This window comes from Rhineura floridana, chromosome 3 (genome assembly GCF_030035675.1).
Source record: "Rhineura floridana isolate rRhiFlo1 chromosome 3, rRhiFlo1.hap2, whole genome shotgun sequence".
Classification (NCBI taxonomy): domain Eukaryota; kingdom Metazoa; phylum Chordata; class Lepidosauria; order Squamata; family Rhineuridae; genus Rhineura; species Rhineura floridana.
Window position 1 is genome coordinate 7009410 of NC_084482.1, and position 24272 is coordinate 7033681.

Sequence of the window (24272 nt, forward strand, 5' to 3'; positions counted from 1 at the left end):
CTGAGGAAAGGGAAGGGGCTTGACAGAGAAAAGAAATAACAAAGGTTCCACCAGGAACACAAAAGCAATTTTGGGTGGATCTGTTAAGATAAATATAGGATGTTATGTTACACTATGTGGACATCCAAATAAGTTCAGAATTTTTATTTATCTTAACGCAGGTAATGAGAAATCAAGGCACTGAAGGACAGGGAAGGGATTGGAAGGGTGTGCCAGTGTAAATCTTGTTTCTTTATATACACTGTATTCTTGAAAAGCAAGAAATACATATTTCTGAAAAGAAAATTGATGGGGAGGAGAAGTGACAGCTACACTGCCAGGAATGTGAGAGTTCTCATACGGACGTGAGAATGAAGGGGCTTCTAGATGAGGTTTGCAAAGACCCTTGGAGCACTTGTGTGCAAACCTACAAGAAGCAGGTTTTATTTCCAGTCACCACGGACTTGGGCAACGGTGATAAAGACAAAGGCACCCCATGCACCCTCTTGCCACATCTCCCCTCTCGGTCCTGGTTAAGACTTGGGACTGCTACCACATTGTTCAACTAGGGGGCAAAGGAGAAGTTCTGGTTTTGTCCGTCTTTCCCCTTGTTAGCAGCTGCATGTTGCAGGGGGTGCTTCCTTGGTTATCTAGGTGGATTGCAGGCTGTCGCTTCTCTTCAGTGCTTACTGGAGAAGCAAAAAAGAAAACAAAAACTGGGGGATGTAGGAAGAAGAACATGGAAAGCACTGCTGGATCAGGAGCCATCCAGCCTAGCATCCTGTTTCCAACAGTGGACAGCCAGATACCTCTGGGAATGCAGGGAAAACCTCCCCCACCGTACTGCCTCTGATCATACAATTTCTTCTGCTCAGCCATTGCAACAAACAGCTGTAGACAGACCGTTCTCATAAAACATGCCTTATCCTTGATAGTCCTTCTCTGTACTTTGAAATGTGGTGGCCAGAAGTGTACACAGTATTACCAATACAGTGCACAGTATACTAATGTGAAGGCAGTAAGAACTGGTTTTCTAGGAATTGCATTGTACAGAGTCAGAGCATTGGTCCATTTGACCTGGCGTTGTCTAATACCAGGGATGGGCAGCCTTCAGGCTTGTCAGATCAATTTTGCTTTTTTTATTAGAACATCAAGATCTCCCACTTGGACTTAGATGCAAGTTAGAATTTAAAAACAGGCTGCCTCTGAGCCTAGGAATTTGTTTTCAGTACGAGCTTGCAGTCCTTTTCATGCAAAAGTCCTCACCTACTTAGCTTTCTTAATTTCAGCAATCGCATTTCATTGGCAGGTTATTTTGTTCTGTTAAACTGTTGGAGGTTAGAAGCCCTTGCTGATTTACCAGTAGATCCTGATCTACTTTCTGCCCACCCTTGGTCTGCATGACTGACTGGCAGTAGCTCTCCAGGACTACAGGTGGTAATTCCCATCCCATCCCTTTTAACAGGAGAGTTTGGACCTAGGAGCTTCTGCGTGCGAAGGATGTGGCTTGCTTTGTCCCATCCCTTGCCTTAAAATGTCATCAACAGATGAGTTTGCCTTTTTCAGTGCTCTGGTGTGGTGTCGATGGTTTCCAGTTCTCTTCACTAGTCATGGTCAATTCCCAAATCCCATCAGCATATAAATGGAAGGGCTTCTATGTGTCTGTTTGGCTTAGCCTGATGAGGAAGTAAGGGGGGAACAGCAGCTTTCACAGAGGTGATCTAAAGTTAGGGAGAACAGGGTGGGGCATATAAGAAAAGAAGTTGGCTTTTCGTACTGCTGGGCTTGAATTTGTAGAACAGGGTCAGGAGTATCCAGTGAGGGTCATAGCTCAGTGGCAGAGCATCTGCTTTGCATGCAAAAGGTTCCAAGTTCAATTTCTGGCATCTCCAGGTAGGGCTAGAAAACATTCCCTCCCTGCAGATCTGCTGCCAGCCAGTGTAGACACTTCTAAGCTAGGTGGAGCAATGATCTGACTTGGTACAAGAAGCATCTTTTGTGCCTATGTGCATTGGCCTTTTTCTTCCATGTCAGATGCGATTCTCCTTTTGATCACTGCTGTTGTGAGATTTGTGTCCCTTGCTCCTGTTCTTGCCCCTGCTTTTCTAATAACAATTGCCCAAGAAACTGCCCTATCACACCCTCCTCCTGAGAAACCAGGATTGCCTAGAGCATTAAATTTATTTTTGCAAGAAAGAGAAACAGCCCAATGGCTGTGTGGACAGCGCTGCAGATTGCTGCTCAGTCTAACAAAAGATACAGCAGAAGTGGAAAGTTTTTACTCTTTCTCTCCCTCCGCGCCCCCCCCCCCCAATCTTGGATCGGTGTTTGAGCACTGGTGGATCTGTTTTTCCCAGGCCCTGCCAGGTGATTTATCATGGTGAAAGCCGGGCCGAGGCCAGGAGTAACAAACCTTTAAAATGCTCTTTGGGCAGGCTGTCTGGCAGGGTGGTTGAGCGTCTTCAATCACAGGACTGTTCTTTCCCTGTTGAGGGTGATTCTGGCCCGGAGCCTTGGGAAGAGGGAGGCGTCCCCTGCTTGTTTAACTGCAGGATGTGTTTTTCCTCTCTCTGTGAAAATGTGCATGTTTTTAAAGAACACAGTTTTGTGGACAGTGGGGGGTGGACGTAACTTTTTTAAAAATCAACCTCCCCTTCTTTCTTCCCCATCCCAAAAATGCTGGTTTTGAGTCCTGGCTTCCAGACTCCCCTAAACTTAGCTTGGCTCTGCTCGTCTCTCACATTCAGCCCCAGAAAGCCATTCCTCTGTTTTGCCTCTTCCACTTCTCGTTCAACTGTTCTCCCCAGTTCTTTGATGGCTGCCCCTCAGAGGGGGCTAAATGTGTTTTGCTGCCCAGCACATGATGACAATCGCAGGCAGAAAGGAAACCTTGAGTCTCTCTGTTCCAGCTGGCTCAGTTTCCCCTTCTCCCCTGGTCCCTTTTCCTAGAAATGGGAGTGCGGTGGAACAACACCTTCCCCCTAAGCTCCCAGATGTCCAACCTCCTGGGCTACCTTTTGACTTCCAGTGCTTAAATCTTGGCTCGTTGTGCTGGTTGCAAGATGGAGCAGTTGCCTGCCTGCCTGCCTGCCTGCCTGCCTGCCTGCCTGCCTGCCTGCCTGCCTGCCTGCCTTTTGGAACAGCTTGTGCCTGGCATGGGGGATGACGTGCACAAAGGGTGCAGGTTTTTATCCCATCCTGTGTTAGTGGTTCCACATTTTTCAGTGCTGGCAGCTCCTGAGGCCTTTAGAAGCCAGGAATTCAAGCAGGCTTGAGGCTTTATGGTGTGCTGTTCCTATTGATAGCAGCCCATGGTAAGAATGCACATACCATTTTTATTTTATATAGTGTGTTCCTCATGATGCACAAATATTCACCCTGTGTCTCATTGCCTGTCTCACTTAGGCCTCATCTGCCTGCTGGCTGCTGTGTGTGTTTCTCTCGCTATTCCTGATAGAACCAGGAATGAGGGCCACTGTCATAGGCACAGGATTAGGCTTCCTGAGCATCTTCCCCTCCTTTCTCTAAGCTCAGAGGTAGCCAGCCCGGCTTCTTCCATATGTTGTTGTGCTATAACTCCTACCGTTCTTGACCATGAGCAGTGCTGGTTGGGGCTGATGGGAGGTAGAGGCCCAACAACATCTGGAAGGCACCCTTATTTATTTATTTGTACATTTATATCCCACCTTTCCTCCAAGTTGCTCAAGATGGCAGCATGTGTGGTTCTCCCCCTCCCGATTTTATCCTCGCAACAACCTTGTGGGGTAGGGTAGCTGGAGAGACTAGGAGTGACCCAAGGATCACCCAGTGAGCTTCATGGCTGAGTGGGGGATTTAAAACCTGCTCTCCAAGGTCTTAGTCTGACAATCTAAACACTATACGTTGTTGTTGTTATATGCCTTCAAGTCTATTGTGACTTATGGCGACCCTATGAATCAGCGGCCTCCAATAGCATCTGTGATAAACCACCCTGTTCAGGTCTTGTAAGTTCAGATCTGTGGCTTTATGGAATCAACCCATCTCTTGTTTGGTCTTCTTTTTCTACTCCCTCCTGTTTTTCCCAGCATTATTGTATTTTCTAGTGAATCATGTCTTCTCATTATGTGTCCAAAGTATGATAACCTCAGCTTCATCATTTTAGCTTCCAGTGATAGGTTTAATTTGTTCTAACGCCCAATTATCTGTTTTTTTCGCAGTCCGTGGTATCTGCAAAGCTCTCCTCCAACACCACATTTCAAATGAGTTAATTTTTTTCTTACCTGCTTTTTTCACTGTCCAACCTTCACATCCGTACATAGAGATCGGGAATACCATGTTCTGAATGATCCTGACTTTGGTGTTCAGTGATACATCTTTGCATTTGAGGACCTTTTCTAGTTCTCTCATAGCTGTCCTCCCCAGTCCTAGCCTTCTTCTGATTTCTTGACTATTGTCTCCATTTTGGTTAATGACTGTGCCAAGGTATTGATAATCCTTGACAAATTCCATGTCCTTGTCAATGTTGAAGTTGCATAAATCTTCTGTTGTCATTACTTTAGTCTTTTTGACGTTCAGCTGTAGTCCTTTTGTGCTTTTCTCTTTAACTGTCATCAGCATTCATTTTAAACCATTTCTGGATTCTGCTAGTAGTATGGTATCATCTGCATATCTTAAATTATTGATATTTCTTCCTCCAGTTTTCACACCTCCTTCATCTTGATCCAATCCCGTTTTCCGTATGATACGTTCTGCATATAGATTAAACAAATAGGGTGATAAAATACACCACTGTCTCACACCAATCAGTTTCTCCATATTCTGTCCTTATAAACACTATACAACATTGCCCTTATGATGAAAAATATGCTTGAAATTTTGTTGGCAATGCTTATTGGAATCTCAGGAGAGGTGATTGAGCACAGTGTTTAGCTGCTGAGGTGACTTGAAATGCCATCCCCATGACTATCCAGTTATCTCTGGGCTAAAGTGTTGGGCATCTGTAGAAAAGAACTGAGAAATCCTAGACTTTATTTTACATAAGAATGGACAGTAACGATGGGATTTCATGCTGTTTCTAATGGGCCTTTTGTGTGAAAAATAGGATTTTAAAAAAAGTTTGCTTAAACTTTTAAAAGTACAACACAGTTGCATGTAAGTCAATGGAGCACAAGCTTTAGCATGAACTGAGCACTGGAATTAGTATTGAACGGTGACATTTTAAGCAGAACTGGCCTTTGTTGCAGGCTGAAGGCTTTTGGTTGGAAATCCAAACCAGCCTTGGCCCCAACTCTAGCCTGAAATATTAAGTGGGCTGTATTGCAGGGATGTTGTAAGCCCCTTTCAGCTACAGCTGCAGGGGGAAATTATTTTGGCGTTGGCAAGCCGATCTTTCAGATGGCTAAAAACTACAAATTGTGCTATTACCTTTTGTTTCTGGGCAGATGCCCTGCTGCTTGACCATTACTATGTTACAATCCTGGATTTCTTCACTTAAATATATACATATATATATATACATATATATATTACACCTTGAAGAAGAACAGACTAGGGAAGAGAAGACAGCATCAAAAGGAGCTGGCAAGTTCCCTTTCTAGCTAGTCCCAGTCCTAGGGCATGGCTTGACAGCAGATGATGCTAAACTCGCCTGGTCCTGGTCAGTGTCCAGATGGATGGCCACCTCAACCCCTCATGCAGGCCACTTTGCATTCCATGATGGAAGAAGGGTGGGATATAAATGTATTAAATAAAATACTTGATTGTCACTCTAGTATTTCCTATCTCTATGGGGAAAGACTGTTTCCCTGAAAAACCATTGACGAGGCTGAAGAAAGGAGGGGCAGAAAAGAGATGCCTGGGATTCGTAGTCCTTCTGCATTGAACTTAAGTGCAAATGGCCTCTCTCTCAGCCCAAGGTAGTTGCCACAGGGTGGATCCATGATTTGAGCCTCCCAATGTCTCTTTCATCAAAGTGTAGAATAGTTGCAGGAAATGTGAAATTAGAGAGAGAAGGGTGTGTTTGTTTGTTTTTTAAAAAGCCAGCACCCTTTTCCATGTGCTGTTCTGTGCGCCCTACATGCTTCTGTTAACTTTAGTTGAAGGAAAAGACAAGTCCCTTTAATGTATTTGCCACCTTCTCCAAAAAGGCTAATAGAAGCTGGAGGAATATTGGGATCAGGGAAATGGGGTGTGCAGAAGGCCTTAGCTGTGGCTCCTTTTAAGTTTTGAAAATAAGGTGGCGGTGGCAGCAGTAGTAGCTGGTCCCTCAGGTTAAATGGGGCGCTAACTTGGAATTTCTAAATTTTCTGAATTTCAAGCAGTGCTTGTTCCCTCCCCCAATAACCAGAAATGTCTAGTTCACCCTATGAACCACTCAGGCTGTGAAAAGTCCAGGAGGTGATAGACGCTTGGTTTAAGTAAGACTCACAAACAGGTCTCTACCCGGATTCTTTTGGCACAGTCTCTCCTCAGGAAACATTAAAGTAAGAAGATAGGAATTGCAGGGCTGGATAAAACAACTCCACTGAGTTCACCTGTAGCCAGTGAGAGAGCCTCCGTTTAACTATCTCTATTAAATAACGGCTGGCAACCTATCCTTTATGAATTTGTCTAAAACTATTTTCCTTTTAGGAAATCTGGGCTGGTGCCTATCGCCACGTTGTGTGGTTTCATATGTCAGTTATGCACAGTATGGATAAATACTGTTTTTTGTCGGTCCTAGGCCTATTGCAATAAACTTTCCTGGTCCTGCTAAATTCTTGTAGAGGAAAATCTCACATTTTATCTCTCCAAAAATTTCATGAACTGTTGTGTTCTTGTTCCCTATATGTGCATATTAATATAATGTTCTTTCTCCAACAAAAAGCTAAAGAATTTTATGGCTTTTTTAATTTAGAGAAATATTAACTGTGTTTTTAACAATTAGATGCGTTGCCCTAGCCAGTTGGATTAAATGGAAGTAACGACAGATGAGGCAAATTAGTGAATTAAAAACTGGGTCAAGGGAAAACAGCAGTCAGATACAGAAAGCTAGTTTTGAAGCAAATATGAAATTCAGGGCTGTGCTGAGTATTCACCATGCAAGGCTCGTCCTACTGTTAGGAAGAGTGAGGCTCAGGCAGATGTTTGGATCTCATGAAAGAGCAGCAAATGTTGCTCAGTTTGGTGCTTGTGCAGTTTTCTGACTCGTGTGCCAAAATAACTTGGGTGCTATTCATTTTGCCTTGTGTGACATTTGCTGTCCTACTTCAGGGAGCCCAATATGTTGGCTGGTGGTTCCATTTGCTATAATCTCATGTTGGCCAAAGATGGTGATTGAAACTCATAAGGCACAGGTAGTTCCCACCTGGATGCATTAATCATTAAGTTAAACCTCTCCACACAGCCCAGGGATGGAGAAATCAAATCATCCCATGGGAGCTCTGGTCTGAGATAAGTTTTAAAACGTCTCCTGTTCCCAGTGCTGTGGTATGGGGGCAAACTGGGCTGGCAGGCCTCATCTGGACTACAGGTTCATCATACCTCCATTAAAGTAATGATACATCCTGGTTTCAAGTTACCCTACAAACATGTGAACGGAAGAAACATCTGGAGATGGGGACAGGGATACCAAAATGTCGGCTTGCTTGGTTTCCATCTTGCAGAGGTCAGTGTCTGTGGAGTGAATGTGCAGCATTGTCTTTCCAGGAACGTAATGTGATAGTGCAGATAAAATTCAATCCAAAACAGAACATAAAAACATTATACTTCTGTAAATATACCTGTTCGGGGGCCTGCACTGGTGGCATCGTGTTGGCTTTGGTGATCAATACCGTTTTGTCAAACAGATTAAATGGTGCTAAGAAGATGGCTTTGATGAGGTTGTGGTGTTTTACTCTTTTCATTGTGGCATAAGTAGTTCAACAGAAGGCTTCAGTTGGCCACAGATTCTTAACTGTATTTACACTTGGCAAGACAAACACCCACGTCACAATCAACATGCGCTTTGTGAGGTTTTTCTGTGTGGGAAGTGGTAGTTAGTGGAGACTTTTCCAGGCCTAAGAATCTCAGCCTTAAGACAAGGAGGTAGTCTGTGCTACCCGGAGTATACATTACAAGCTTTAAATGTGGGATATTTACAGTTGTGAAATACCTGATTTTGTAACTGTGAAGGCTAGTAACTTTGGAACAAGAAAGAAAACTGGCCCTACCCTTCCCTTGTTTATGGATACAGGGAGAAGCATGAGGAGGCACTTACATTCTGCCAACCCTTGATTTATATGCCTTATGCTAGAGGATGATCAAGTTGAGCCAAAGCCAGAGCCCTGGAGGCCTATAGAACTATGCAACTATTTCAACTTTGAGCTCAGCACAAAGTGAGAGAACACTTCCCTGTTCCCACCTCTTACAGAGGGTAAGAACTGGGTTGGGAGAGTAGCAAGCAGGGCTTGCCCCAGACAGTGTGATCAAGGATGATGTGAGTTGGAGTCCAACAATGTCTAGATGACTGCAGTTTCCCCATCCCTAGACTGGGGTGGGAAGCCCCCCTCACCAATTACAGATCACCATGCTTAGGTCTTGCTAATGCCCAGGGCATTCCAAGCCCTTTTTCCAGCACTGTCTTGACTCCTGCAGGAGGCATTCAAGTGCATGCTAGAACTTCAGGTTTGTGTAATTAAAGTGGATTAAAGCATTCTGCACCCCTAGCACATAACTCTACTTAAAAAACAAAAACAAAACCCCACCGATGTGTTGCAGTTAGGATGGGGAAGTGCTCTGAAAAGTGTGGAATAAACAATTAGCAGAATGATATATTACCATCACACAAACAAATCAGAATGCTTGGTAAAAGACTAGATATAAGCTAACTGCTGTATAAGCTTTGTGCAAGCAAATCAGGATGAATGCTCAATAGACGGGTCATCTGGAAAAGCCCCAAGGATACTTTCTTTTAAAATACATCCCTAAGTTAACAAAGATTATACTTGGAAATATGCATATTTTGTTTCTGCAGAAGATTGCAGCGTTCAGAGTAATACAGTTTTGGTCCCTATGTGGCTATAGGTGCCTTCATAACATTGAGGCATGTTAACTTGCCCATATGATGCCACACACACACCAACCAGTCACCAGCATCAATCCTTCTAACGGCAGTTGGGGGCTGACATGACTGGAGCCAAAACAGGCCCTCTGAGAATCAAGTAATGGGGTGTCAGTGTGTTTTGGTGAATTCCAGGGTACGGACAACCTGAAAGGGAGCAGAAACACATAATAATTTTAAACATTCAATGGCTGAACATGCTCTGTTGCCTGTAAAAGTTACACAATGTTGAGTATCAATTGGAAAAGAAAAACAAAATGGTGATGAGAAGAGAATTGGCAGACTTGAGCCCTTTAAGGTTTGGATGGGGCATTCCTGGCTGGTGGGAACCATGAACAGGAGCATTCCAGGTGGATGAGGATACACCACAGAACTGTTTCAGGTCCTACTTGTACTGACGAGTTGAAATTAAGTTTTGAAACCATTTCAGTGACGGTCTATGTACTAACCTCTTATTTTACTTCCTTATGTTGCTTTCCCATTGCCACATTCTTCTGATCTTTATCAGATTGCCATTCCATGTGGCTCTTCTACCCAACCCCAATCCCAGCACAGTGCATTGGCAGGCAAAAGTGCAACAAGTGCGGATAGCTTTACCTATTGAACATCTGCCTGGCATGCAGATATTAAAGCCAAGGAAATCATGCCAAAAAGATGGGAGGGGAAGAATGGCAATCATAGGCCTCAGTGTGGGTTAGGCAGCTTGAATAGCTGAACTTTGGGCTTCTAGTTGCTCTTTGGGAGCCTTCTGTTCCTTTGGGTCTGTCTCTCTTGGACCGGCTGCAGTTGTGTCAATTTCAGCTGCCAATCTTTGCAGTGGAGAAGCAGCAGCTGTGACAGACCTTCGGCTGCCAGAGTATGATCTCCTCCCAAGCTGGAAGCTACCCTCTTCTCTCTCACATACACTTCCTGGCTTCACTGAGCAACAGAAGAAACCTTCTCAAATTTGCTCTTTGATTTTAAGATTCCAGCACTGGAGGTGGTAGGACAAAGAGGTGAGGTAGTCAGTTTTGAGGCTAAAGAGGCCTTAACTATGAAATTGGTGTTTGGGTAAGTAAGTGGTATCGGTGCCTTTTCTTAAAAAATAGTAAAGCTTCAGAGGTGTGGCTCAACAGGCTGGTGGTTCTATGCCATTGACAACATCACTGAACAATTATCACTTGGCTCTGCCCTTGCTAGACTCCACGCTGCTTTGGCCAAGTTTTTTGACATGTGTATGACCCAGTTGATTTTTGCCCCCTGAAGAGTTACTGTCCAATATAATGTGGAATAAAAACACCTCTTTTAGTCTTGCACAAATGGTGGTGGTAATTCATTTCCCCCTTTCTTTCTCCTAGCTCTCTTCCCTCCAGAAGAGAGGGGTACAATTCACTGGGAATTTCTCTTGCCCTTGCCCTCTCCATAACCACCTTTTAATGTCACTGGGGCTTCTGCACTAGTTCCTTGTGAATTTGCGGTTTGTCTCATCCTGAATGCTCTTGTATTCACCATGTTCTTTCAAGGAAATGACAGCATTTATTGCTGAGGTTGGGAAGTTGCTAGTGGTAAGTGGCGGTAACGCAGCTGAAAGCTCTGCTCACAGCCAGAGTTCGATTCCAACGGAAGGAGGAAGTTGAATCTCCGGTAAAAGGGGTTGAGGTCCACTCAGCCTTCCATCCAGCTAAAATGAGTACCCGACATATGCTGCGGGGTAAAGAGAGGCTGGGGAAGGAACTGGCAATCCCACCCCATATATATGGTCTGCCTAGTAAACGTCGCAAGACGTCACCCTAAGAGTCGGAAATGACTCGCACTACAAGTGCAGGGACACCTTTACCTTTACTTTAGTCCTCATGGCTATGGCAAAAAATGTTTGAAAAGATGCCAGGAACCCCAATGAATTTGTAAAGTGAAAGGTTCTGGCATCTGAGCCTACCTGGCAGCCATTGCTCTTAATCCCACATGTAAGAGAGGTGGGCTAGTTGTAACCTCATAGTAAAGGTAAAGATGTTCTGGATATGCTCTATTTTATTATTTGCATTTCCATTGTGTGGTACTTCTGGACCGTTCCTAATAGGGTTTCTGAGACTTGGGCCTTACATTAAAATGTGAAGCCTGGCAGCTTTTTGCTATTCACACTTGTCTCTCCTAACTGGCCTTTATTGTAGGATTCCTCCCCCCCCCATCCTGTATATGTTTCAGAGTATGGACTACTTTTACCTCTGCTGGTCATTGCTTTTCAGCACTCCCCACTACAGAAAGATACTAGAACAGGCGGGGAAAGTGGGGTGGGTTTAAATTTTCAAAAGGACAGAAGTCTTCTCTGGCCCCTTACTTCAGAGTATAGTACGGTAGTTCAAGCACCAGACTAAGGGTTCAAATCTCCTTGGCCATGAAGCTGAGTGAAGCTTAGTCCAGTCACTCTCTCAGCCTAGCCTAGCCTAGCTCATAGGCTTGTTGTGAAGATTAAAAAACAGCAACCAAGGGGTGGTGGTGAAGAGCCATGTATATGTCTTGAGCTCCTTGGAGGAAAGATAGGGTGTAAATCTATTCAATAGCAGAAATATGGGGGTCAAAGTTTGAGACTCGGTAACCCTACTTCCTGGCCCCATCTTCCTTAAGCTTTCCAACCATGTTCCCTGCACTGGACATCATCCGCCATCCGTCCCTTGCACCTTCCCTGTCACTTTGCTGCTCTTCCTCCAAACCTTTGATTTAAAGAAATGAAAATGAAACCTCAGGTTACATACACCAACAGCCTCCATTTTTAAGAGTCTTTTACTGAGTTTCCTGTATACAGAATTTGGTACGGTTTGGTGTGTGTGTATGCATGCCTGCAAAAATTCTGCTTGTAATCCACAAAGCATCTGGTTAGGTATGAACATAATTCCCCCCTCCCCCTAGCTACCCACAATAAACAAAGGCACATTCAGCTGGAAGATCAGGGTGGCTCCTTTTATTGCTATGTTTCATGATAAAGTTTGCACACACACAAAAACCACACAGTCAGTATATGACCTGCATTGGGCAGGACTTGAGGGGTGAGTAGCGAAGTAAAAGGTTTGAGACAATACTGGCATTGCGACAACACGGGTGGACTTAAAGCTGAAACACGGGAAGACTGCATTTTGGTTCTCCCACTGCGCTGGTGATGCAGGTGTGAGTGTGGGGCAAGATGGAAGTGCTCTCCCGCTGAAACCTGGCCCTGAGCAGATGAGACTTCTAACAGCCACTTGTCCCTCATTTTGCAGGAGGGTGGAGGGCAGACACTTGGCACATTCACAGATCTGGGACCATCTTAATGGCAGCAGCAGGTGTTTGGAAAATCCCTAGGTTTGGGCCCAGTTGCAAGGAAGATAACTTCCATAATTCGTATGGAAACAGGAGATGGTGGAACTGGTTATGATTCTGTTTTTACATATCGCAGCTGTTAATTTACATCCAGAACTAACCACTGTTAGCAAAATGTCTTCTGCGCCTAAACTATGTTGTCATTCCCCAGCCATTGAAGAGTTGAAATACTGGCTGAGTTCTTGGCCCTATTTATTGTCTTTGCTCTGGCTTGCAAGTTAGTAAGAAAAACATGAAGGGGTGTAAAAAAAAAAATCCTGTGCAATAGTTCAGGATGGCAGGAGGGTGGGTTGCAGTCTTCTGTTCAAAAGGGACAACAATAGGCTATTGAGATTATTGGCGTAGGCCAGCAAATTCCTCTCTGATCCTTTATGTGAGTAAGGCAGTTACACTTATCTCTTGGGGAAGGTGGTTTGTTTTGATCTGGGAGAAACAGGAAATGATGGCCTGGTTTTGGCAATCTATGCCACTGGCTTATGGCCTTTGAAAAATGAAGCAAAGCGTGGCCAGATTTCAGCTCTTCCATCAGAAATCCTAGGACTTCCGTCTGCTTTATCAAAGGGTTAATTGCTGCTTGCAGGTGTGGGGTGGTGCAGGGGCTGTGTCAGGAGGCAAACAGGAGAGGCAGAGTTACATAATGAAGCAGCAATGGGGAAGAGAGACGAGGAAGAACAAGAGCCGTTACAAAGGTGTGTCTTTGGCAAAAAAAGGATGTGTTTTCCAGGCCAGATGAAAAACTCAGCCCTAACAAAAAAAACCCCCTACTAAATAGTCACTTGCTGTACAAACTCACAATTTGATTGCTCATCCATCAAGGAAAAGAGGCTATCCCTTTTCCCCTTACCAAAAAGTGCAATGTGAACGGGCTGGAGGGGGATCAAGAAAGATGGACTACAGCATGGAGCTATAGTAATTCATGGGCACTGTTCAGTTAGGCCAAATGGATTAAGAATGCGTGCTCCCTGCTATTAATTGCCAGCCATCTTCTTCAATGCCCTATGCTAGAAACCTTGTCATTAGTCGCAAAAAATGACTCAGAAAGGGCAAGGCTCTATAGAGAGTTACAGCAAGTGTTAGGGTAACACCCACAGCAATCTATGGCAAGATGTTTAACAACTGCAGAAGGAGCAGAGCTAGACTACGGAGCATGCAACAGATGCTTCTGGAAGAACTAACAAACACATTGGTGGGTCAATTTTGCATCCTGGTGGAGAAATCCAAAGTATTCCCCACAAGTGCCAAAATGACTCCGAGATCCAACCTGTTCTCCACCAAAACCTGATTCCACCTCCAAGGCTGTGTCCACTGCTAAGTACCTTTGTTAATTAATACTTTGCTTCTTAATGCAATATTCCCTATTGTTCCCACAGAGTGGTGCTCTCAAAGCTCCAGTTAGCAATGCATGAAGGATTTCTCTTCCAATAATTACTGGGGGATGAGAGGGGGAGAGAAGAAGCTGCTGTTTCCACTTGGAGAGTGGGATAATTTTTTTTAAAAAGTAGACTGTACCCTACATATATGTTACTTAAACTGTAGTGTGGGGTTGGGTATGCATGCAAAAATCTTTTAAAATACTGACAAGATGACCTTGTAAGGATATAAACAGGCAAGTGTGTGCAAAATGTTGAAAGGAGATCTCTGTTAGTGAAGGTTGTGAACTTGGGCAGCCATGGGCATAAGAAACAGGGCTGCAAGGTTTAATTTTAGGTGCTGAGGGCAGAGTTTAATTGCTGGGGCTGAAAATACAGTGTAAATGTCTTTTGAGGCTATTTTGGCTATGATGCTCTGCTCCAATAGGAAATTATAGAGGAAAAAACATTAAAAGATAACCTTTCATTCCAACAGTGAGTCACAGCTTTTATACCTGCACACATTTCAAAAAGGCACCTATATTGAGATTTTGGTAATATGCAAATATATTTATAATGAATCGGTTAAAAGGCATGTCTGTAATCAACTAAGAATTCCATAATCAGCTGGAGTTTAAACAACCCGTTTGAGGAAGGCCAGAATAGGTGTTCCAAAGTATTTGCCCAAAATACATTTGCTGGTGTTAATTTATCAAATGCAACCTACCGGCATATCACATGTTATTTCCTGCCTGAAAGTAAGTATAAGTAACAAGTAGAGCCCTCCTGGATCAGACCTTGGCTCCACTTCTGCCCACATTCTGTTTCTAAAAGAAGCCAGGCAAGATGGTGCTTGAGATGGTCATGAGCTGAGTGTGAAGGCAATGGCCTTCCTCTGTTTGGTTCCTCAGCATCTGTTATTCAGAGATATACAGCATCTGACCATGGAGGGTCTGTTTAGCTTCCTGTGCAGGAATTTTGTCATGCTGGATGTAATACCTATTCTGTGAAGTATCAGTTAACACATTAAAAGCACATTACCCTACAATATAACATTAGATGTAGACAAAGCAAAGATGCGCACAGCAGTGAATGGGACAAATCACACAAATCTCGGCCAGTGCGGACACAGTGTAACCCTCCCTCCCAGTCCTGCCCACTTTCCCTCCGTCCCTGCTACTTGCCTCTCCCTGCGGTTCCTACCCCACACCCCACTGACCCCTATATTTTTTCAAACACCCCAATCCCCTGTAGCATGAGGTTGGCTTGTTATGTAATTTAATCTCATTATATATATATTTACAAAACAAATATAGACATGATATTTATAATTTTGCCACAAAATAAAATTCTGTGATTTCTCTCTCACACTTTTTTTACAACCTGCAGAAATATTAAGAAAATTAGGTATTTCTCTGTCCTGTATAAGTGCTTCCTTTAAAATATACAAGTGGGAAGCTTTTCACACAGTTAGTTACGTTTGATATATATATATATATATATAGGTGTGTGAATACGCACACACACACACACGGCCTCTTTCTTTCTTAGAAAATGTGCAAATTAAAAGCATTAACAAAGGTTTTTTGGGGCAGCTAAGCATAGAGGGATATGATCTACTTGATGCAAAGACAGGAAACTGGCAAGATCCTGTCAGGCAGGTTAAGGGGTTTGGGGTATAATCGTGGCTACGGACACACCTGGGTTCCCTATTTAGCTCTGCTACGGGAGAATTTCACATTATCCCACCCCACCCCTGCAAATCCAGAAGATAATTCCCACAAACCATTCCACAAACAGGGTTGCGAGCCATGAATGTCACAGATTCATGAGGCAGCCCAATTGCACTTTGCCATTCCACAACTCTTCCCCCCTCCTGCACCCTATGTGTAAAATGCACTCCTTTCAGATACATTGGAACAGCTGTTGCTTATGCTCCTTGTGTAGTACTGGTGGTCAGAACAGAAAACACAAGGGATGGAGGTCAAGCTGAGGAAGGTTGCTCCTTCAGAACCTTCCCTTCCCCCAGTCAGCATATGCTATGTGGATGAACAGCACACCCATACACATGGACTGCCAATATTTAGTGTGACATATTATGACCCCATATGATCCTCAAAAGGGGATTCTTCCCCCTCCCATGGCGGGTCATTTCATGACTGACACATCGGCAAACCTGTTGCTGGCACTAAGTGTACACAGCCAAACCCAGCACCCTGACCAATGTACCTATATGATACACAAGCCTGTCTGCCACATTCACACTTTACATTTTTAGGTGTATGCCCCAGAAATGTAAGATGTGAAGGGGTTTAGAGGCCATTGTTTGTTTGTTTTCTCTTGATCAGTCTGTCTTGTCTTAATAACGGGGTGCATTAATTGGTGGTGGTGATACTAGGCAGTCTCGGAAGATGTTAGGGGCCTGTGGAATGTAAGAAATTTAGAAAACTGTGTTTGTTATTTGGAGGGGAGGACAGTCGGGTTTGAGGAAACCCATTTGGTGATTTCATAATACTATTAAGCAGTTTCGTCCTGCAAAGCGTTCCCATGACTTAATGCCACTGTGGGACAGATTATAATAGAATTTTCTTTTGAATAAGATGCTGGTAAATCTGAGAGTGGTTCTGCATAGCTGGGCTTGACTAGAATTGAAGGCCCAAGAGGAAAAAATGTATTCAAGTGGAGAAAGTCTTTCCCTATTTTTTTCTCAATTTTTCAGGAACCCCCCCCCACAAAAAAAGCTTCAGAAAAAAACCCAAGGAAGACCACACATTTCTTCCCATCCCTCTCCTCCCCCCCCCAGGCCTTCACATCTCTAGGCTTGACACATGGGAAGAATTGGAGATATAACATCATTCCTTCCCACATGGTAAATTTCAGCCAGAGGCATATTTTGGAGCAGCTTCCAAAATCTGTCAGTGGAGGGAAGGGGTGGTTTCCAGTAACACTATGATTGGTAGATTAAATGGGGCTAAGGAGGGCAGCTGTTAAGACTAGCTGCCCAACCATAGTGTGGGACAGCAGGGCTATTCCATGGGCTGCTTGACAGCCCTCTGATCAGAATGCTGTTACGGGTGGGGAAGTACATTTGCCACCTCAACAGAAGAGGGGTGAACAGAGTCCCAACTTCTCACTGCAAGCTGCTGGACATGACTACTGTTCACCACTGAGGACAGCACACAGGTGTCCTGGTTCCCAGCACCCTTTTTAACCCCTTCCTGCTTCTTTTAAGTGCTCCCTCACCCAGCTGAAGATGGAACCCAGGCATCCTGCCTCTAACCTGTTAAGATTTCCAGACAGCTGGGGATAAAGTTCCAGGATTTTTGGATCTCTAAACTCTAACCCACTGAATGGAATTTTCCTTCCCATGTGTTTGGCTAAATATAGATAGATATATAGATATAATGTATATATAGAAATTTAAAATATTTTTCTTTAAAAAATAACTTTTCTTTTAAAAAATGTAAATCTAAGGCTCTCTTAACCCACCCTTCCCTCCCACCACCCCTATGGCCTTTAGAACTCCCACCCTCCACTCAGAAATCTGAGGGGCCTGCTCTCCCTTCCCCTCAGTCGGGCTTCATCCTAGCCCGAGAGGAGGGGAGGAGGAGTCAGAGAAGGTGGGATGTCGATAAAGAACCAGCAATACCTTTTCCCCAACATGCAGGGAGCACTGCCCCCCAACTCAACACATGGCAGGTGAATTGTATCTCTCCTCCTCCCCATGGCAGCCGGGGGTGGAGTGACACTAAGAAATGGTGCCTCTTCTTGTGGGAGTACTGTGGATGAGTGCTGGTCACATGACGCTCTCCAAGATGACTGCCTTGGCGCCCCCATCTGAGACACGTGTCAAAGTGGTCAGAGCTCCAACATCTGATTCAGGCACCTTGTATTCCAGATGGTGCAACCCCCAGATTGGCTGGGTGAGGTGGTGCCAGCGCTGTTGGGCAGAAAGAAACAGACAGTGAAGACCTGCATAAATTCAACAAGAGAGAGAGAGGGAGAGGGAGAGTCCATTCTTCCTTCACTCTCACATAGTCCTTTACAGTCTCAAAGGCAATACGCACAGCAACACACTACACTACATGCCATTCACACCTCTCTCTCTCTGACACACACACAATCAAATGATGATCAACCCTTCAGCACCCTCCTCCTATCAACAACCTCATCTTTCCATAGACTTAGGGTGCTTACATTTTCTGTTAACTTTGGAGCAGTTGGAATGTTTCTAAACATCTCATATCATATCAGCAAGAGAGCAAACAGCGGGAGAAGATTCATTTTCAGTCAACTCAAGCCAGAGCTCTTACAGCAAATAGCTACGGTAACAATAAACACTGTAGAATACCTCAGTATTTTTCTTTTTTTGAGGAGTTTTTCTGACTTGGGTCATTCACTAGCAAAACTGTTACTTTTCTGTTAAGTCTGCATGTTCTCTGCTTTAATTTTATGTTTGTCTCTCTGTGGCCTCAAAAGATAGTCCAAATCTGCCTTTGACTAGATACTTAGATAACTAGATAGCTACATAGATAAGCAAGTTGGTGGTGATGAGGTGTTCCCCAAACTTATACTTCTCTTATATTTTCACGTAATTGTTAATGCATCAGTGTTAAAATTCTAAGAAAGGCAGAAGCATTTAAAAAAGAAAATGAGTCAACTAGACTTGGGTGAAAGGTCAGCGCATGGAATTAAGAGGACTCCATGTGCTGACCAAGTGCCTCCAATTCTCTAAATGGAACAAGTGCATGTCTGGAGGGTTCTCACTGACAGTATCAGGTCAGCAAGCAGCTCATGGAGCAAGGCATGACACAACCACAACTGCTGAGCAGCACCTCAGGGTGGACAGGGGACTTTAAGGAAGGCAAGATGGCGACATGAGCAGCAACCGTCTATCTTTGGCTCCACTGTTTGGGAGGGGCCAACCAGGGAGTACACCAAAGGAAAAAGAAGAGTGCTCCCTGCAGGCTGTGCCACTGCAGCCAGAGCAAACTGAAATTGCTGTTGGCCTGGACAAGCTGCTATAGGCATCTCTCTGCGGGAAAAGTGGAGTAGCACTTGCACCACAAACAAATCAGGGACTCTTCTATCGCTGCTCAATAGGGGCAGCTGGAAGTGCACAGGCCCTTCCGGTGCCACTCATGGCTGCTGTTCAGCAGTAGCAACCACAAACTGCAACATGTACGGCTTCTACACGTCTGCCATCTGGATGGGCTGGGCAGCCATCAGCTCCCTGGCACACCCTTGCGCTGGTACGGTTGGTGGTTATACCAGGGCAGATGCAAAGTCTGCTTCCTGCTGTGGTATCCTGAAGGCAGTGTGTAAAGTTATCCCTGGATGGTGTGGCAAGTTAACCCTCCAGCCTCACACCCCTGAAATGTGGGAGTCCTGGATCTCAGACTCTTCAATTGTGTGGATCTGGGAAGAAGCCTTACCTCGCCCAGCGTGCCCTTGGCACGGATGAGTTTGTAGAGAGCAGTGAGAGGGACACACAGCATGGAGGATAGTGCAAAGCCCCAGCCTATGGCTTCTCCCCACCAGGGGTAGATGTAGGTGTTGTTGTAGATCAATGGCTTGTAGTAGGCAACGTTGAAAAGAAAGATGCCCTGGAAGTGGGGTAAGAGTGGGTTGAGAAGAGCAAAATGGTTGTCAGGAATCTTGTTGCCAGTTTCCATCCCTAGAGCAGACAGGCTTTCTAACTCCAAATCCCCACACTTTAGTGCAATGCATATACACAAGTTCACACCCTTGTGTACCAGAATTGCTCAAGTGCTTCAGTTTCAAAGGAAATAATGTCTCCCTCTTGGGGGGAACATCCCTCTTTAGCATTTTGACCATATTCTGATGAATGGCATTTTCTGTAGGGAGCATTCAAGTTGTTCTCTAAGGAGTTCACACAAGTGTTGCCGTCATAGATCTCATGGGTGTACACACCCAAACAGTTACACAGGCATCCAAGATGGCAGCAACCATGCTATATGGGGTTCTCTAGGGATCATCTTGAATAGTCCTCACGGTGTCCTTACTTTGTGGTCAAGGCTGCTGGCTGCCTTGGATGCCTAGGCACTTGGGTGTGCAGACCCATGTTTACCACTTGGGGAGGGAGGGGCCAGATTATTACTCTTATTTACATTTTGCAGAGATAAAGGAAGGGCCAGGAGACTCCTATTCCAACCAACAAGTGAGCTGGAATTTGAACCCAGGTTTCTGCCGGGTTCAAGGGCATCTCTACAGAAGTTGCTTGCCACGTCACAGTCTGCTCAGTCAGGGCATTTGCTCAGCTCCTGCAAACTAGAGCTCACCTCTGGTCTATCTATCCACATTACAGCTGTAAGGAATCTGTATGGAGGCTGTGTATGTCCAGGAGACATTACATCACTAGTAAGGGTTGCCAGACTTCAGACCTAAAGCATCAAAATGTCAACCTCCTATTTCTCCGGGTCTCCAATGAAAGGGATAAAATCTAAAGGCGAGAGGCCAGAATCAGGGGGGATGGGGACAGCTAAATGTTTGATTGCCTTGGTGAGAGATTTTGCTATTAGCTCCATCCCCATGTAAAGCTGTAGCCCTGATTCCCTGGGCACAGCCAAGCACTGCCCCAGGATCCATCAGGTCCCATCGCCCACCTTCGGCAAGCTCCACTTCATTCCACCAGGCCTCACTTTCTGGCCTATGAGGCACCACCCTTGAGCTCCCAAGGCTCTGGAACCTGACAACCCTAATCAGTGGTGGCACCGGGAGAGGGGGCAGGGGGAAGAACCTGGAGTTGCAGCCAGGAATAGAGGGCAAGAAATTAGCATAGCAGGTTCTGAGGGGACATATACCTTTGCAGCTGGTGCAAAATGCGTCAGTGTGACTGTTCACTGGGGCAGGGTATCGCCAACATGTCACCTCGCTGCTGAAAAAATTGCACTAGCTGCCCATTTGCTACCGGGCCAAGTTCAAGGCTCTGGTTTTGGTGTACAAAGCCCTATGTCGCTTGGGACCAGGATACCTGAAAGATCATCTTACCCTTTATATATCCAGTCCATCACTGCGCTCTGCAGGTGAGGGCCTCCTGCAGATACCATCTGATCAGGAGGTCCATTCCACACCACATAGGAAGCGGACTTTTAGTTCAGTGGCACCTACCCTTTGGGAATTCCCTCCCCTTAAATATCACACAGGCACCATCTCTGTTATCTTTTCGGCACCCACTGAAGACCTTCCTCTTTCAACAAGCTTTTTAAGTTCAGACCTTATCCCAGACTGCAACTGTGTTTGGAATTGCTTTTTTAGATGTTTTTAAAGCTTTTTTAAAAAAGATGTTTTTAAAGAAGTTTTGTTTTCATATGTTTTAAAGTCTTTTGTTCTTAAGAAGTTTTAGAGTGTTTTTGCTTGCCACCCTGGGCTCCTTCTGGGAGGAAGGGCGGAATACAAATTTAATAAAGACACAATCTGAGAAGAAAAATGCAGAGCACTCTTCTGCTTGCAAGCAGCTGCATCTCTACCTTTAGCTACCAATGAGACTATTCCAGGTCAGTGGAGGAGATAAAATGGACTTTTTTCTTCTTTTGCCTGGAGTTGGCCTCATCATGATATAAGAAGATGAGACAACCACCTCAGATTGCAGATTCTGAATACCCCCAAGGACAGCACAGTGAGAGATGGACAAGACAGACCTGATGCATCGTGGAGCTGCTGCATGACATATGAGTGTCTGAGGCACAAAATCCAAAATTATGTATTCATCTTCTCACTCCTTAACATGGAGCACAATCCTTGGAGGAAGTTTGGATGCACATTGTCTGTTGAAAAGGAGTGGCACAAGAGTACGGTAATTTCTGTTAACGTCAGTGAGTCTTCTGCAGGTGAATTTCCCCAGGGAATTGAATGCCGTCTTAATTAATGGGAAAGGAAATGTGTCATTTTGGATTTTCTGCCTCCGGCTCCAAAATGTTTTCGCCCAGTCTTGCACCCCTGAAGGGCCATTTGTGTGTGTCACGCCGCCACCCCCCCCCCCAGGTGCTGCTTTGCCCACATTTGGTCTGGAGCTATAGCTGCCACCTTTTTTTTGCCTCCTTGTCTAGCTGTTTAACACCAGTTCGATGTACAAATTTATTGATTTATTTATTGCATTTGTATACCACCCCATAGCCGAAGCTCTCCGGGCAGTTTATATCAATTAAAAACATTAAAAACAAATATACAATTTTTAAAAAAATTAAAAATGTTATTATTTATTTATTATTTATTAAATGTATATCCCACCCTTCCTCCCAGAAGGAGCCCAAGGCAGCAAACAAAAACATTAAAAATACTTTAAAACATTTTAAAAGCAAAGTATTTTAAAATATATTAAAACAAAGCATCTTAAAAACAGCTTTAAAAAACAACTTTAAAAACATCTTAAAAAGCAATTCCAGCACAGACACAGACTGGGATAAGGTTGAAAGAGAAAATGTTAGCAGATGAACCTTTTCCTACCACTTACCTCTGTTCCTGGAAAAGCTTCAGACATTAAATCTCAATCTCTATCTCTTTCCCTCTCTGTGTATGTGTGCATGCCTGACTGCTGCTAAAGGCTGGCAAGCAGGGTCAATAAAAAGAGGCCGCTACCCTGTTCTGAGCTGGAAAAGCTTCACTAGTTTCATTTCTTTAGCTCAAGAATAGAATTGTTACCTCATTTTGCTGATCTTCCTTGTGTGACTTTAACGGCAGTTAGATTCACACATACACATAGAGATTTAACAGATGAAGCTTTTCCTGCTGGATTTCTGCCTGTTATCCAACAGTTTAATGCCCAGGAATCCTGCTGCGAGTGGAGCAGGGAACAGTTGAGTGAAGAATATAGAAAGCTTTTATGTTGGCATGCCAGAAATGTCTCTGCATCCATGGTCCATACTATTCTCCCCCTTAGAATCCCACTCTGGAGGGTTTATTACCAGGCAGACAAGAGGAGTCAGGAACATCCAGCACCACTTCATCCACGGGAAGGGCCGGTAACCAACCATGCAGGCAATGTCATCCATGAAACGGTCAGCGCCTGGAGGTTGTTGGGAGAGCGCATAAGAACATAAGAAGAGCCCTGCTGGATTGGACCAAAGGCCTGATCAGGCCAGCCTCCTGTTTCAGCAGCCAATCACATGGCTATGGGAAGCCCATAAACAGGGCATGAGGGCAATAGCAGCAGACTGTATTCAGAGACATGCTGCCTCTGTGAGACTTGAGCAAAAGTCTTTTTCCTTCCTGTTTCCTTACTCCAACCCCGCCCGCGACCTCCCAAAAAACCCTCGTCCCTCCTAGGCTAGCCGGCTCCTCCTTTCTCTCTTAGCTGCTACAGATAAAACAGGGTCCTTTTAAGGGCACAACACAGCGTAGGGAGCCCAGACAGGGAAACAGAAATGCCTTGACTGGGCAGAACAAAACATGCTAACTTCAACTGTTGTCCACATTTGATGCATATGCAAGCGCACACGTCTTTTGGCAGATTAAACTAGAATAACTGTAATTCTTTCTCTGCATGCACTGTCACTAAGTGGGCAAGTTCATGTGGACTAGTTAACTGCTCCACTGGACTGCCAATAAAGACAGCCAAAGAATGGCAAGGTCGGGTTTTCAACGTATGTTCACACGTGGGTTATATGCTGTGAGGTAACTGTGAGGTCAGAATCAGCGGTCATGTTTAGAGGTGTTGTTTATTTATTTATTTATATCCCGCCCTTCCTCCCAACAGGAGCCCAGGGCGGATTATGTGGCACAACATCATCATTCAGTGTTCTCCTCCACCCTGGAGCGTGCAGTGGCAGAGCAGAGGGAATAAAATCCACCCTTTTGTTACTCTTTAGCCACCCAGATTGTGAAATATAATAGGGAACATAAGCGTGTGTCAGAATGAGTCTATATGAGCAGCAGAGAACATGGTTAAAACTGTTCCTGGACTGTGGTGGGGTCCCTCATATATTTATTGTTTTTAAAAAACACCATGCAGTTAGAAGAATGGTAGTCTACCCTTTCTCTTGACAAGCTAGTTGTCTATATGTATCCCCCACAAACACACACACACACAGTTGTGGGAGCATTCAGCCATACAACCTTCCCCCTGCCCCGTTTGCCCCACTGGCAGTTGCAAGTAGGAAGTCCAGAAATAGTTCCACTGTCTGTTTCTTAGTTAACAGAACAACCCTTAAAGCAGAGGTAGCCAGCATGGTGCTTTCCAGTTGCTATTGCACTCCAACTCCCATCAGCCCCAGCCAGCATAGCCAATGTGATCAGGGATTATGTGAGTTGTAGTCAGACAACATCTGGAGGACACCACATTGCTGTAAAAGGTACGTAATCTGTGATAAGTGATTTGCTGATGAGACATTTTGCCTGCTGCAGTAATGTTGACCATGTGTTCAACAATTACGTAATGCCATGGTGTCATCTAAAAGGGCATTTTCACACATGAGGCTTAAATTGCCTTGGAGTCTATTGCACATTGCAGGCAGAAGCTTCTTGGAGGAAAGGTGCCATATAAATGTAACAAACAAATTGAATTAAATTAAATTAAAATACAAGACGACAGAAAGCTG

The 24272-nt window shown here is 44.6% G+C and overlaps 1 protein-coding gene across 2 annotated transcripts in view; it reads right to left on the reverse strand.

Moving 5' to 3' along the window:
• Nucleotides 1–11952: 11952 nt before the first annotated feature.
• The window catches only part of SLC6A8 (solute carrier family 6 member 8), a 44309-nt gene continuing 31989 nt past the window's right edge, over nucleotides 11953–24272 (reverse strand). For both annotated transcript variants that reach the window (XM_061614208.1, XM_061614209.1), the window contains 3 exons: nucleotides 22641–22741; nucleotides 19152–19322; nucleotides 11953–17656 (listed from right to left, as the gene is read on the reverse strand). In XM_061614208.1, coding sequence (XP_061470192.1) covers nucleotides 17513–17656; nucleotides 19152–19322; nucleotides 22641–22741 — 416 coding nt within the window. In that variant the 3' untranslated portion in view covers nucleotides 11953–17512. The remainder of the gene's footprint in view (nucleotides 17657–19151; nucleotides 19323–22640; nucleotides 22742–24272) is intronic.